General features: G+C 37.2%; 1 protein-coding gene across 1 annotated transcript in view; it reads right to left on the bottom strand.

Moving 5' to 3' along the window:
- LOC131044879 (uncharacterized) overlaps positions 1–16,383 on the bottom strand; it is a 267,983-nt gene that overhangs the window by 223,627 nt on the left and 27,973 nt on the right. Inside the window, exon 2 of the mRNA XM_057978352.2 lies at positions 15,923–16,056. Within this exon, the coding sequence (XP_057834335.1) occupies positions 15,923–16,056 (134 nt within the window). The remainder of the gene's footprint in view (positions 1–15,922; positions 16,057–16,383) is intronic.

The following is a 16,383-nucleotide window of genomic DNA, read 5'->3' as shown; positions in this document are numbered from 1 at the left end:
TTTGATGAAAAAAATTTATAGTACACTCTCAAAGTTGCACTAAATGCTTGTGATGCTTGATTTCCTGCGGATCCATTATAGTACAAATTGGTGATAAGTATAGTTTGTGACATAATTTCTTCATCTATAACTCCATGAAATCAACACCAATTTCTGACAAAAAAATGTGCCCTTTCAACTTCTATATGTGTAGATTTTTTCACCAATACTCACTTGAAAACTTTCAATGATATTAAGTTGTCTACTTTGTTGACTTTCATGATAATGAAGATGCCCATAAATATTTTTTAGATTTTAACTCTTGACCTTTAAAATGGGGTTTTTATTAATGCATGATGACATCAATTGATCCAAAGCCTTCTTTCTTCTCACTTCACCTAAGAAGTTCATGGTTTACTGATTACTCCAACATATGCTTCATTAAAACTCTCATGCCTTACTTATACTTTCCAGAACATTTTCTTGTGTAACTCAGCTTTTGAAGCAAATTCATTCCAATGTCTAGGCTCCTACATATATGTAATGTCCCCATTTTGGCCTTTCCAAAATTCCCAAGGAACTCCATCTTTCTTGCAAAGCGACATCCTTATCGGTTTGGAGTTCAGTTATTGACATTGAGTTCTAGGGATCATGTTAAGTCTATTGATGCTTTACAAGAACAGTTTTGTCATTCCTGGTGCACTCCAAACTTCTTGGAAGAAAATTCTATTTTTGGAAAATATCTGTTTTTAGTAAGATGGATTTCCACCGAGTTCTCGAGTATGTTAGTGCCCTCCAATTTCACTTCTGCACCTAATCTGTATTTTCCATATCTTCAGCTGTGTGTGCAGGAAATAATTTAATGGTTAAATAATTAATTGTTAAGTTGTCAAGAAAACAAAAATTACAGGACAACTTAAATAATTAATTGTTAAGTTGTCAAGAAAACAAAAATTACAGTGACTTAGTGCCGGAAAAAGGCAAATTAAGAAATAAAGTCACTTCTGAGATACCAGTTCTTGCAGAAATTGGCCAGGTCCGGCTCCTGGTTCTTGCCCAGTCCTGGTCCGAGCCTGATTCGACCTGGGTTCCACCCGGGTCCTGCCGAAGCCGCTGGGTTCCTTGTGGATCCTGTGTGGCAGAACCCACAGGGAACCCAGCCGCCTGGGCAGGACCCAGGTGAACCCAAGCCCGTGGGTTCCCAAAAATGGGGCCCATGGGTCAGAAAACAAAAAAAAACAAATAAAAAAGTTTTTTTAATGCTTTTTTCACATGTAAACCCTATATATAATATATCATTGTATGGTAAAGTTACATTGTATGTTTCATATTTGAATGTTTGAATATAATTTTGATGTTTGAAGTTTGAACATATATATGACATATGTCTATATATATATGTGTGTGTGTGTGTGTGTGTACGGACGAACCCGTACCTGTACCCAAGAAAGAAAAAAATTGCCGAATCCCCAAATCCAAACCTGAACCAGTAACTTAGAGTCACTTCTATGGAGCAAAAAGATTTCTTTATTTATTTAAAAGTGATTTTAAAATCGAATTTTTGAAATCTTCTCCAAAAAAGTTATAAAAGAGGCTAAAGAGGCTTATTTTCATTCATTTTGGATTGTTCATTTTGGTGAAACCCCTTGTGGGTGTTTGAGTTGTTCAGCTTTTCAGCCCTGGGAGGAAAACCCCTACGAGGAAAATCGGTTTTGGTAGTGAGAAACTTGTCTGCCCTGGCCAATTTGGAGCTGGAGTCATTTAGATTTTACGCTGTATTGAAGGGTTCTAGAGTTTGGAGCAAACAATTTATCTATTCAGGTTCCAAGTTTGTCAAGTTCACAAATTCAACTGAATGAAAGTTCTGCAATAAATTGATAATGTATTTTCGTGATTGTGTGTGCAAGTGCTAGAAAGATCAGAAATTGTGTACAGTGTGTTCAGAGGGTGAACAAAATAAAATTAATATTTTGTATTCAGCTGAGTACCCAGCCGCACTGTTTTGGCCCAGCTCATAAGGGGAGTCGAACACCTTGAAAACTCCTCAAGTGGTAGTCGATATTTTAAGAAAAGGCTTTAAGTCTCAAAGTTGTCCCTGGCTGTAGCCATTGAGGATACATTCATGCCAGTGCAGCCAGCTAAAAGAGCTTATAATGATTCCGATGCCAAGTTTGATGTTTAAGGAAGTCAACCTATTGTGAAGCCTAAAGATTGGTAATCGAATGCCTTTATTTTCCAACATGGAACCTGTTGTGACCTTTTCACACATCACACCATTGCAAACGGGGAGCCCCCTCTGCCTGCTTTCTGCATTTTGTTGGTTTAGGGTTTTTGGCAGTCAAGCGTCTAATTTTGAGTTTCAATGCCCAAGTCTCATTTTTTATATGATCATGCGCAGAGGTCTTCAACGTGCTAGTAATGTTTAAATTTTAAGTTTTGAAGTCCATACGATCAAGTGTTGGAAAATGTTAAAATGTCAAGGTTATCTTAAATTTTGCCTAAGTGCATTGAGGTTGCAACCTGCTTTAAATTTGAGCGTAAATGTGTTTTAAGTGTTGCAAATTGGTGTGAAATTGTGTGCTAGAGCGTCAAAAGTCCCCATAGGAATCGGTTTTTCCACTTCTAGGAGGTTAAATATGTCAAGTGTGCACAAAGTCCCAATGGACCCCAATTTTCCACCCCTCAAATACAGCTAAAATGTTAGAAGTCCCGATGGAACTAGAATTTACACTGAGCGAAAAGATAAAATTTGACAAGTTTGGGCTTTTACAAGGTGAAAACCATCATAGTCCCGACGGAAAACGTTTTTCCCCCATGAAATTAAGCCACAAAAGTGATTTGTTCCGATGGGAGGCATTTTTCAACTAAGTTTCAAATGTTAATGGGAAAATCCTGAAGCATCTAGATTCTCCACTAAGGTTCTCCCTGTTGTTTTTATGATCAGATTAAGAGTAGTTAGAAAAGGCAACACAATGAACAATGAACGCAACAAGATACCCTGCGAAAACCCTCCTACTCGAGGGAGAAAAACCCAGCAACAATTATCTCTGTATATATATTAAATAAGAACAGCACGAAGCTTTTACAATGGCCAATAATAAGGGCCTATATAGATCCCTTCACTCCTTGAAGCACAATAAGACAATGATATGTAGTGTTTGCCTTCTATACAAGATAGATCTGCCCTTAATTGGTTCGCCTCCTTCACCAAGACGATCTGCCCTGATTATGTATGATAATCTGCTCTTATGATGGTTCGATCTGTTCTTCTAATATATTCGATCTGCTCTTATATATCGATCTGCTCAATGATATTGATCTGCTCTTCTATTATTTGTACTGCTCTTGAATTCAAGTTAGTTCATAGAATGAATGAGATAGCACTTCATATATATATGTGAGAGGTACCCTTTCACAAAGGGTCAGCCCTCTATGAAAGAACATGACTTATTCAATGAGGTGGCAGACTTAGCTTAGTCATCCTTACAAACACTTAATTACATTTTCATATTTAATATATATGAATTGGCTCATTTAAATGTATAAGGCCGATAGGCCACTTAGACATTTATGTTATCTATGTCGGCCTGAAGGAGTCCGACCATAGCTACAGTAACATTAACAGTCCTGATGGAGGTTGTTTTTTCACCAAGCCATTGTGAGCGAAAATGTACAAGGAAAGTGAGTCCAGATGACCCCAGTTTTTCCACCAGGAGGTAAATGACCAAGTTAAGTGCAATTACTTGTCCAGATGAGGTTTGAATCTCCACAAGAGAGGAAAATAAGCAAGACAGAATGAAGTGGGGACAAATTTGTGTTGTCCAGAATCAAATGAAGGATGTTTTTCCACTGGGAGGTATTTTTGCATGAAATGATGAATTTTAATTGTCCAAATGGCCATCGTTTTTCCCCTAGCGCTGAATTTGTGATCAAAGTGAATGAAATGATGAAAATAAGTTGTCCAGATGAGGTTCGAATTTCCCCTAGAGACCGTTTTGGCAAAGTTTGACAAGTTTAATGAGTTTTGTTTTTTTTTTATGTCCAGATGGGGTGCGTTTTTCCCCCAGATGGCTGGAATTGAATCCAAATGAAGTTCTAATGACAAAGTGTGCCCAAATGTTATTAATTTGGCCTTGCCACAAACATTTAATGATCAAACGGAATGAATTTAATGCTAAGTGTGGGATCCCTATGCAAATTGTTTTTCCACCAAGCTGATAAGAAGAGAAGTTTTATCCCACATTGCTTGTGTGGTAGATTTACAAGGCAAAAACAAGAATAAAAACCCAGTCCAACGCTTATATATAATTATAATATTGACTGATTTAACAGTTTGGGGGCTGATTGGAGGTGCACCATTGCTGGTTGGAGTGTGATTTTGCCCTAGTGTGGTGTAGCACCATTATTGGAAAAGGATTTGTTGAGCTTTTGTGTGGCGCCATTGCTGATTGAGGGCAATTTTTGTCAACTTTGTGTGTGGCGCCATCATTTGGGAGCTGGTGATATCATTTAGGGGTGCCATTGTTGGAATTGTGACATTATTTGAAGGGACGCCATCGCTGATCTAGGGTCTGAGGCAGCATTACCAGCTCCATTGATGCCACATTGATTTGTTCTCAGTCTTGTTTGCTGGTCCGCTAGTCACTTCCAGCCATTAATTGTGGAAGGCGGATGCACTTCAGTCAAGTTTGAGGCCAAATCGTCCCATGTGAGGGAGCTGCGCCATGTTTTTTAAATTGATCTCAGCCATTGGAATTGTCGTTTTCAAAGGTATTTCCAGAATTTAAAGAGAGAATTCAGACCTGAGGCATGTTAAGGATACCAAGACTCTACATTTTCCAGCCATTAAAGGGGCATATTCAGACATTGTACTCAGAATATCAGACTTGACATAACATTTTAGCATTCAAAATCAGTCATTTTCTCAGCATTGACAAGTGTATTCAGACCTGGAAGTATTTCAAATCCTTCATTTTCTGAGTTTATTGGGGTGTCTTCAGACTTTACCAGTTGTGATCAAACTTGTAATAGGTCTGAAAATCAGGTTCTAAGGGAGGCGATATGCCTCATTTGATCAAAATTCTTCTAATTCTCAGAATTTATGTTATTCATTGTTGAAATTTCTGATTTTGATCTCATAAATGCGACAAAATCTTTAAAAATCAGAACTTAGGAAATTCTGAAAATAAGTTATTAGAGCTATTTTTAACATGATATTAACTTTCAGCTTTGTACGGGTACCATGTCTAAGGCGGGGATATCGGCGAGGAAAAATCAATTGAAGATCGTACAAGAGGGCTTCTATCTGGTGTCGCAAATATCATCCCGATGGAAGAAGGTTGGAGACACGAACATGGAATACCTAGACATGAAGCGGATGAGGCGGAGAATGTTTGGAACAAAGAATCAACTTCCATCCACCTTATCAGCTATTATCTTGAAGAGTGGAATCTACCAAGTGGCCGGTTTTCCACCATCCATTCAGTGCTATGAGCTTGTAGTCAAGTGTGCGAAGCATTATTATCCACAAACCAGAATGATCAAGTCATCTAAGGGGACAGTGATTGTGTACCTAGTTGAGGAATCTATTGAGGAGGTGTTTGCGATCCCTAGGTGTACAGAACATGCAAGAGAGGACCAAGGAAGAGGCCCAAGCTAAATTTGACAGAAGAGCAGAATCATGTATAACAGTTATCAACAACGAGTGGGTCCTTGAGACAAGGCAACACCACTCTAGGTTATCCAAGAGGCTCTTAAATTTAGACTTCAAAGAGGAGTACAGTGATCTAATATTTCTACTCAACCAAGTCATGGGAGCACCTCAAGGGGCACTATTTGAAACATGGATGTACTATTTTATTGAAGGGATAGCCAGAGGAACAGTGATCAACTAGGCAAAGACAATTAGTGATAACCTTGACATCTAGTTGAGAGGTTTGGAGAAAACAAAGACATTCCATATGACCTCCTACCTTGTCTATGTACTTGTCAGATATGTTGTGACAAAGGATTGATACGCAAGGGCGAAGTCAGGAATGATCCAAGCTAATACAAAGTTTACAAGTGCTATTCACAACTCCACCTACACGAGATTGAGCATTACATAAGGGTGAACGATGCTTTCACCATGTACATCACGAGAATGCTACAAGGCAGGATACATAAACGGTTGTCCAAGAAGGCAACAATACTTATAGAGAAGTACAGATCGTGGTATATCCAGTTTCCTACCTTCACATACCTAAGGATTCAAGGCTTCACCTCGGAACCATACAAGCTTCCTAGGTATCCGACAGACAAGATGGTTCTACTTGAGGTAGTGAGACAACTTTTGGAGTATGATTTCCTCCAGAAAGCGAAACACAGAACGAGGATAACTTTTCCTATCACACTTGGAAAAATGATGGAGGTATGCCACACCGCAGCCGCAGCAGATACTATCAATGAGGAATTGAAGTTCTATCATCTTGGAATCTATACAGGTAGGGATTGATTCGATCCATTTCAGAAAATTGTAAAAATCAAAAAAGGGAAGTTCATACACAAAATCCACATTGAAGACTATTGGGCTAATCTAATGGATGAGTTCGCAGTTAGAAGGAAGATGTGGTCTCGTATGTCAGTGGACGTCATGAGGAAGTGCAACCTCTTCTCCATTCTGGATCAGGTCCTATCACGTTGCCTAGTTGGACACAACCTGAGTTGGTAGATTTGAATGTTTTGATGAGAGAAATGATTACTACAAGAAAAGGGTGGACAAGTAAGTCAATGAGTTGAGAAAACTAAAGGTCACCTTTACATATGATAACATGAGAAATTAGGAGTCCTATCTCAATGATGATAAGAAAACAATCAGCAATATTAGAACGCACAATGATGAGGAGAGTCGGGCTCCCAAGAGAAGGAAGGCATGCCTGGAGAATTGCAAGCTAAAGGCAAGGAGATTGTTAGCCAGGAGTCAATGCAAAAGAAACATAAGTCTAACACTCCTCAATCTACCATGAGTTCCTCATCTGTGAAGGAGAATGACATGACAGGGAAGGGCAAAGAGTCCGAACAGGGTTCTAACACGGAAATCCTGCCAGAGAATAACAAGGATTTACATGCTACAGCACAATCAGCACCACATGATGACAATGAAGAACAGCCAGGATCTCCCACAGTTTAGTTGGAGGTCGATTTGGGCAACAATGTGGTGGATTTGACTAAGAATAAGGATACAGATGGTGATGTTATTTCAGCCTTGAGAGGACTTGATGAAGATCAACACCTTGAGGATGGGATGGAGTTCTCTACTATTCTTGATTGGTTGTTGAGTAGCATGCAGAAGAAGAAAATGATAGAGGCATAGCCCACAGAAGATATTGATGATTTCCTAGACAGGGTTGGCAAGGAAAAGGAGCAAAATAAAGCAAAGATGTTCTCTAGGATTACTAAAGATGATACAGGAGCACACATTGCACAAGTGGTTGTCTCGATGGGTGACAAGATTGGAGATGCGGTTACTCCTATGGATTATAAGGTTACCACAATTGACCTTGGACCTACCACGAAGAAGCAAGAATTCCAAGAACTAGATGATACAGTCAAGGCAATTGAGGCATGATTGGATAGTACTATTGAAAAGAAAGAGATGCTTGAGAGTGAGAATAGGAGACTCAAGGAGTACTTTGTCTCCCCCATTGCTATTGCTCATGGATCCCCCGTTGATCATGAGGCAATGAGGAATACATATCAAGAGGTTGGAAAATGGATAGAGCATATTTCGAAATATTTCGATGCTCATATTCAGGATGCAGTACTTGGAAGGAGTTTGGGAAGATTTCCAACTAATGCAAGAGAAGACTATTCCTTGCCTCAAGGTGTTGAAGCGAATTCCTATGTCCACATTGATTCAAGAGGGAGTTGTTCAATCAGGCAATGTTTATGATTTCCATGGTTGGTATTGTTCCTTGGCCATGCAAAGCAAGAATGCGTGGAGATGGAAGGATTTGTTCAAAAGATACAATCCAAGATCCTTGTATCCATTGAAGAGATATTGGGACTTGATGTCCATGCTTCCAACAGTTTGAACTTAGAAGAATTGAAAGAGAAAATGAGGTTTATTTACTTGAAGCAGTTGGAATCTTTGAGGAAGAATCAACTAGATGACTTGGTTTCTCTTGTGAATCAAATCAACAACTTGCAAAATCTTATGCCAGATTGGGAGAGCATTTTACTTGCTTTCTCAGATGCCTTGAATGTGATCGATTTGTAGCAAGAAGGTCTACCCAATGTTACGATGGAGGAACTCAACTCAATCTAAGCTAGATTCATTGTGTATGTAGCTCGAGAGAGGGATGCAAACTAGAATCTTCTAGAAGATTCCCTACTTGATGACTATGCATCATCCCATTGGACCTTTTTTTATTCCACCTTTTAATGTAAACCCTAATAGGGTAATATTAGGACAGTGTTGGCATGATCTTGGCCCTTGATTCTAGATTGAATCTTGGCCCTTTATTTCATTTTGAGACTCTATATAAGCTTCATTCCTCTCATTTGTAAGAGAGATTTTTGAGAATTGTCGTCTGCATGCTACAAGTTTGAATATAATCATTGAAATTTGGTGATTTTATTTAGATTTTGTATGCATTTGTGGTTCTCATTGCCTCCAAATTTAGGTTAGAATTTGTTTCAAGTATTTTAGATTGGATGAAAGAAGTGTTGAATGCATTTGAATGAAATTCGTTTAATCCATACCACTAGCTTCTTGCTGATTGTAAGTTTGCCTTGTGTGGTCAACTGGAATCTAAATTGAGCTTAACTTCAATTATTGCCCGTCATTTGGTATGCATTGCCTTGATGGTATTGATGTTGATGGTAGTAATTTGAACATCTATAAATTTACCTTAGATGATTGCACTAAGCTTGTGTTGAATTGTTCTTTGATGGTGAAATATAATGTCCCATAATGGGAATTTCCTTAATTTAGTCCTAAGACAACAAATCCAACTTAAGGTGAGAATTGTAATATAAAATTTATCCAAACTGATGACATTTTATTATGATATTTAACTTAAAATTTTAAGAATAGTTCGGAAAATAGAACTTATCTTCCCAATTAATGCTATCATTTCTCTTCTTCTATATTTGCATATATCTTGTCAATACTTCATACAGAACGCTTTATAAATGACCATATTGTAATACTCTGTACCAAACTGATACAATCACTCAGATCCATTCCTTTTAGATATGCATATACTACTCTCAAATCTGCCTGTTCATGTTCCTATGTCTATTCCTCTTCTCCCCTGCTTGAATGAGTTTGAACTCCTTATATACCTTGCAATACCAAAGTAGCACCTCTTCATGAGCGATGAGACACATCTCTTTCCAAACATTTCTTTATAACAATTGGTTTGTTATCCAAGGACTACCGGTTAGTCTTCTAATCATAATATCTTTCCAACCGCTTTCATCTCAAGGCATAACCATTGATCTTGTAATCACTAAGATAGTTTAATATACTACTTGTTAATTACGATAGCTTCCGTAGAATTCTGAGTTATTAACATCCTTATCATTGTTAACATAATCGCTGCATAGGTGGATTCATGATTATTGGTCATCATTTGTTTGATTGTCATAATTATAACCATTTAGTCTTTATCTTCTAATTGCTACATAATTAATCCATCGCTGAGTCGATTAGTCCATCTTCTTTCTTACATCAATATTCATAACCTTGTAACTCTTAATCGTTGTTGACTAAATGCTGACTAATCACGTGATTTATCATTGTCTTAATAAGGGTCTTCATCACTAATCGAGGCTTGTCAAGATGCCTTAGTCAATATGCTTGTAATCGTATTTGATCTGCGTAAAGACTAATACATTGGGTTCCTTCGAGAAATCCAATTATTATACTCATTATTTGTTAAGCGCTAGATTAATTGTCTTTGCAGAATTAATTCTAATATCCGGTGGTCATTTTATATTTACGGTGGTTGAGTAGAGGATTTCATATTCTTGGTGTTCAATAGAATTTCTGACTGAGGCACTTGCCTTGTTTGATATCAATATCGTCTCCATGAAATCATCATTGCTAATATATGAGTTGATTACGTCTTATGCTTGGCGTCATCATAAGATTGCTTTGTTACTGATCACCGATCTGCATATCATATTTCACTTGATATCTTTTAGACTAATGATAATATATCTGGCTTTATATGATTGGTCTGATCATAGCAATCGGATGTTTGCAGCATCTTCCTTAATTAGATATCGATGAGGGCTGATCGATCTACCTATTCAATAATGATGGATCATCGCTATGTCTTGCTATGATTATCTTTATTGGATCATTAATTTCTGCTTGCAATCATCTTCGGTTATGTATGAAGTATATCGTTATTTACGTTGTCTATCAATCTTCTCCAATCTTTGAGATGCAGGTACCATCTGTAATTGATCTGCTTATAATGGTGTAACATCTACGCACCTTTTGTGACTAGATTCACAGCCCTACATCATGAACACCAGCCACTACATTCTCTTTAATGATCATTATTTCCAGCATCCTGTCCGCTATCATATAGGGTGTAATCGCTGTTTATTAATTTCTTTGACTTGGGTGATTGATATTAACTTAGTCACGACTCATCCTTCTTTTGATTATTGTATATCTCCCCTTTTCACTTTCATAGAAATAATCCCTATAATTAATCTTGATCATTTGTCCTTCATTGTATTGGCTATTAAAATTTATAAAGATAATACAAGGAGCTTTCTTCTGTTTGGTTCTGGAGCTTTATCATTTGGATGGGGACATCACAGTCTCCCCTCATTGAAAATGCTTTCCCTCAAGCATTCATAAAAATCACTGATTCAAATAATAATTTCTTCATCATGCCAATAAATATAAATCCATTTATTATCAAGCATAAAGGTGGGGACATGACATGAAACCTGGCCTAGTTGAATTTCACTGTCATTCATTACCTCTTGCATTCTAGGTTAGATAGGATTAGATCAGAACTCCTAAACCCTCGTCCTTTTTACATTTTATTTAAGATCTTTGTCAGAGTAGAGAGCTCAATTGCAAAATCATTTGAAATCATTGGCAAATCCATCTCCATTCATGATAAGTTTGACATCATCAAGAACAATTGTGTAAGTCCCCAAGTGAAAACAGCAAATCACATCAGCCATTGAGTTACCCACATGTCAAGAACTGACCGTAGAAACCTTGGAATCGTCTTAGTTGATCAAATATTGTTGAGACATGGACCAGCTAGGACTCGAACCTAGGACCTTCCATATGCTGCTGGAGTGCTCTACCACTGAGCTACTGGCCCCTCTTGGACCAGTCCATCGTCGGTCCAGGTGTGGCTTAACACCAACACCCCCCCTTAAGCCACACCTCTCATGTGCTTGGGGCTCCTAGCCTGGACCTGGCTCTGATACCATGTTGAGACATGGACCAGCTAGGACTCGAACCTAGGACCTTCCATACGCTGCTGGAGTGCTCTACCACTGAGCTACTGGCCCCTCTTGGACCAGTCCATCGTCGGTCCGGGTGTGGCTTAACACCAACAAATATTTAGCATTTGAGGTGATTTTGTTCAAGAGAGTGTAAAATACTTTGGCATTTTATTCTGTGTTCGATTGTGCCTAAGAAACACATCAACAGGACCCCACTAAATCATCGCAGCAGCAGGGAAGAGACAAAAGACTGGCACAACAAGCTGAGAATTTTAGAGGCTAAGGCAAATCCTTGTGGAGGTAAAGGAAAGGACAAAAAAGGAGCTGCCAATTTGAAGTTCTAAGTAAGGTCACAGGTTTTAGCAATCATGGAGCTTCAAAGGGAAATTGTTAAGGACATGAGGTGACCAGAAACTAGGATAAGGTGTTGAGATTTGCTAAGAGGTTTCACTATTTGAATTGCTGATGTGAAGATACCATTGAATCACAAAAAGGAGACTCTTATGGACTGTTCAAAGCTGATGTGGAAAATTGTGCATTATTTGAGGCTCAAAATCCTTAGAATTTCTGAAGCAGCCCAAAAAAGGAACAAAAGGGTCAGCCAGAAATTGTTGGAGCAATCATTGCCTTATATAGGGTGCCGTACCATTTCAAAGGGGTCGTACAACTATGTTGGGGCTACTTATTGTGCTGTTTGAGTTTCCAGGTCATCAATTTGATCTTTCAATATTGAGATTCAATGAGTTGAATGTAATATTCTGAGGATCTATTCTTTGGTAACAGCAATCTATATGTAATGAAAGAAAATTATCTGTGCATTACACTATGCCATATTTTTGTATATCTGAAGCTGTTACCAATATTTGATAGTATGAAGATAATGGTATGTTAATTTATTTGCCATGATCTCTCAATCAAGATGAAACAAAAAATCAGAACAGCACACATACAAACTGTTTAATGAAAAGTCTGCACAAATAAATTGTGGTAAATTGCAAAAAAAAATTAGGGGTGATCATTACAATATAGGCCCTATTTTTCACTCTTGAGATTATAACTTAGTCAATTGTAGTGTAATTAAGATTCCTTAGTCTTGTAATCTCATCTGTGTAAGCTGCCAGATCTTCATGAGTTACCTCCAATTGTCCTGACTTATTCACATTGTGAAAAACTCTTCTTAATGTGTCAATTTCACCAAGGGATTGATCAACTACTTCACATTCTTCCTTGATGATTTCAAATTCTTCAATTGTTCCATAGGCTTTTACTTTTTTCAATTCGTATATAGTTCTACTTATGTAGGTTACTTTTTTCATCAGTTTACCTCACAACATTCCCTTTGTTCTTGGAACCTTCCATTACATGGTTTTTTTGAGACTCCAATTTGATCTTGTTCTTTTATTAATTTCTGTCCTTACATTCTTTGTCCATTTCCTTTCTCTTCTAAGGATTGACTTTGTTGGACAAAAAGTTGCAATACATCATTATTTTACTTTGCCATTGAATTTATTACCACCTGAGGTTAAGTATTTTCAATTTCTACAGTTTGTTCCAAGTCTACTGGCACTATTTTTCAAGCTGTTCTATTCTTGTTCATCTAGTTGTCAAAGAAACATGTATTAATATTAACCACCATATTTCTCCTTACAATGCACAAAATGCAACCAAAAACACCTCTAAGAGGCAACAAGGGCCTAATCCCAACAGGAAATATAAAACGTCAAAGGGACAACAAAGGCCTAATTCCAGCAGGAAATATCTCTCCTGAAAGCTAAATGTCTTAGGGGCTACATCTCCTTTAGTATTACTCAACATAAATAGACCACTCTTTTGAAATCATTCAAAAGTTCCTTTCAGATGAAATCATATATCAACACAACACTTTCAAATTTCATGAATAATTCGAAATTTAATCCACAATGGCAGGATTCCAAAAGTTTATTTTCCCCAACTCTCAAAAACTGACCCGAAAGAATTACAGCCTATGGAGTTATAAGACACTCATCATTTGAAAGTATTATGACCTTAAGATTGTGTTCAAGGAGGATGAAAGACCAGACCATAATCTGCAAAACTATAACAGGAGGCATAAGGAAGCTTCAGTGCTTTTGAAGTTGTTTGTTGTAGATATGTTGATTCTAGAAATTCAAAATGCCACTAATACAGCCATTCTTTAGGTGAATCTGAAAATCAAATATCACATGTTGGAGGCTGGTCAGCCTTTGCATTTGAAGAATCTACAACAACGATAATCTACTAACTCACTTAAAATGTAGGATTTACTTAATTACCTATGTTGCAAGTTTTATGTATTTCTAACACCTTTTTATGATGCAGGTTTTATATTTTACTAACATATCTACATTGCAAATTATTTTGTTTTTCTAAAATGTTGTTTTACATATCTTTGTTTGGGCACAAGAGCACTTCTCTCGATATTTGATATTTTGTGCATTTTATCTTCCAAAATCATTTTCTCTACCTTGGCTAAACTTTATCACCTAGTGGCATAAGCCTACTAAAGTGGGAGCAAGATGCAATTACCAAAATTGCATTCCTTACACTTTTGTCATTACAAATTGTCCTACTTAGGTGTCCATCCCTTTAGCAGATTCCTAGGATTCATTTAGCCCATTTTGGTCCTTTAAATTTTCCCCAGCCAAGTGCCAAAAGTTTCTGTGTTTGTGTGTTCAAGTTTATTTTATGCTTTGAAACATGTAATGTACGTTTATTTTATTTTGTGCCTCCAAATTTCAGCGTTTTGAAGCATTTTTTCCTCAAACAATAGCACAATTATGCAAACATCCACACAATCATCTGAACATCCCTCATTAATATGGTTGTATAGATTCCATTTAATGGTCAAGTTGGTGACATTACAAATTCATTTATTTTGTGCCATGCATTCAACCAGGTTCTGTCAAGTTAGTAACCAATATTCCCTGACCACTTGATCAAATATAGCAACGCTAGTGACTGTGTTGACTCTTGTCCATTCACTACATGCATTGAACTCGTTATGTTTTATAGATTCTGGCTGCTGTAAAGCTCTCGAGACTCCCTAAATTCTCTAGACTTTATTACAGCATTCTTGTGTAATTCTTGAGCTACAGCATTGCTGCAACACATTTATCACTCTAAGCTTTTATTCTTTTGAGTCATATAGCTGTCCATGGTTACATGTACTCTTTATTCTAAGCTTGCAGGTTCCTAGATACATTCTCTATTACCTGTAGCTAGATATTTCTTGGGGCGACACCTTTCAGAAACAACTACTCCTCACCATTCATGGAAGACATCTCCTCATAAACTTCCTGAGCTGGTGGTATTGTTATCATTCATCCTTAACTCCTCTCATTTCCAGCATTTCACTTGGTCATTTCTAGTTTATTTATATTCTAGTAAAGATAGTCTTGTGTTGTCTGTCTTCTTAAAAAACCCCTCTCACACATTGAAATGTTAATATCACCTTTGGTCTCCATTCCCTGTCCACCCAATTTTCGAGTGATTTGCAAGAGGGCCAAACACCAGTCAACTTGACCACCAAAGTTTGATAATCAGATCAGCTGATTCCCCACAAGGAGTATCTACAATCAGCACATCCTTCCAGCAATTAACCATGCAGAGTTTGACATTCCCGTGCCCTAGTTTATTGAAAACAACAGCCACAAAGACATTTATATCCAATAAGCATTTCATCCCAGCACTAACAGCAGCATCACAATGCAATCAAGGAGCCATGGGAGCAGCTCAAAAATAGGATGATGGGAAGGAAGGCAAGCTAGCAACTTTGAGAGCTTCATGCCTGATTGGGGACTGCTCATACCTATGAAAAAAGCCATACTGCAGTACAGCAATTGGTTATATAGCTCCTAGTTACTGGTACCAGATCTAATTATGTGCTTCTCAAATCGTTTAAGGAAATAAGGAGAGTCTTGCTTGCCTCTGTGCTCAAGATGACCACCTTGAAAATCTTGAACTCAAGCAAATGTTGGACCATTTCCAACAGTTTCAACTTCTTTATGTTCATCGAAGTACCTACACATTAGTAGCTAGTATAGATATTCTGTCGAAATCAATTTAATATTAGCTTTGCCCTATTTTCCTTGTGCCTTATTGCTTATCCTCAAACCTACAGCAGTAGGAATGCTTAAAGTCAACTAAGTTCTTAGGAAGTTTTGGGACCAGGAACTATCTATAGTGATCACTATATCCCTAGTTCACAATTCCTCTCCTAAATCAAAGAAAAACTTTTAAATAACAGACAAGATTATTTGTTATCATCAAGCAACTACAAAAAAAAAATATCCAGAAAACCACCAAATCAAGAAATGTTCTTGCTTTAGAGGATTCAATGAGCTTTGGAAAAGACAATCCTAGCATGACAATTTATATTGACTCATAAAATAACTTTGACTGTGAGATACAAGTTGTACTAAAGTATTTTTCACAGTATTGAGTAAATATATACCTGGTATTCAAGCAAGCTTCATCCTTTGCCCACTCCTGCCACATTGTAGGACTTAGAGGAAACAATGAGCTCATTGCTTCTCTAGCAATTCGAAGCTTCTCCACATGGCCATATTTTCGAAGAGATTTGATATACTATAAAAAAGAGTTTGGAAACCTCATTAGAAGAATTTCATCAAAGAATTTCATAGAAAAATTACAAACATAAGATCAGTAAAAATAAAGATTTTGAGACTAAAATCTTTTCTATAAAATACATACAACCCTTCTGATAGAAAATGAAATACATTAAAAAAAAATTTACATCTTTCTACATAGATCATAGTTGAAAAACTCAGAAGTCTAAAAACCAAGCAAATTACTCGCCTAAAAACTCACCACAATTTCTTGCAAAACACCGTGATTTTTTGTTAGAACTTGTTAAAAAGCTTGAAAAATTTTATGAAAAACTCACCTAAATGA

Source organism: Cryptomeria japonica, chromosome 3 (genome assembly GCF_030272615.1).
Source record: "Cryptomeria japonica chromosome 3, Sugi_1.0, whole genome shotgun sequence".
NCBI lineage: Eukaryota > Viridiplantae > Streptophyta > Pinopsida > Cupressales > Cupressaceae > Cryptomeria > Cryptomeria japonica.
This window is presented reverse-complemented; position numbering and strand designations above follow the sequence as displayed.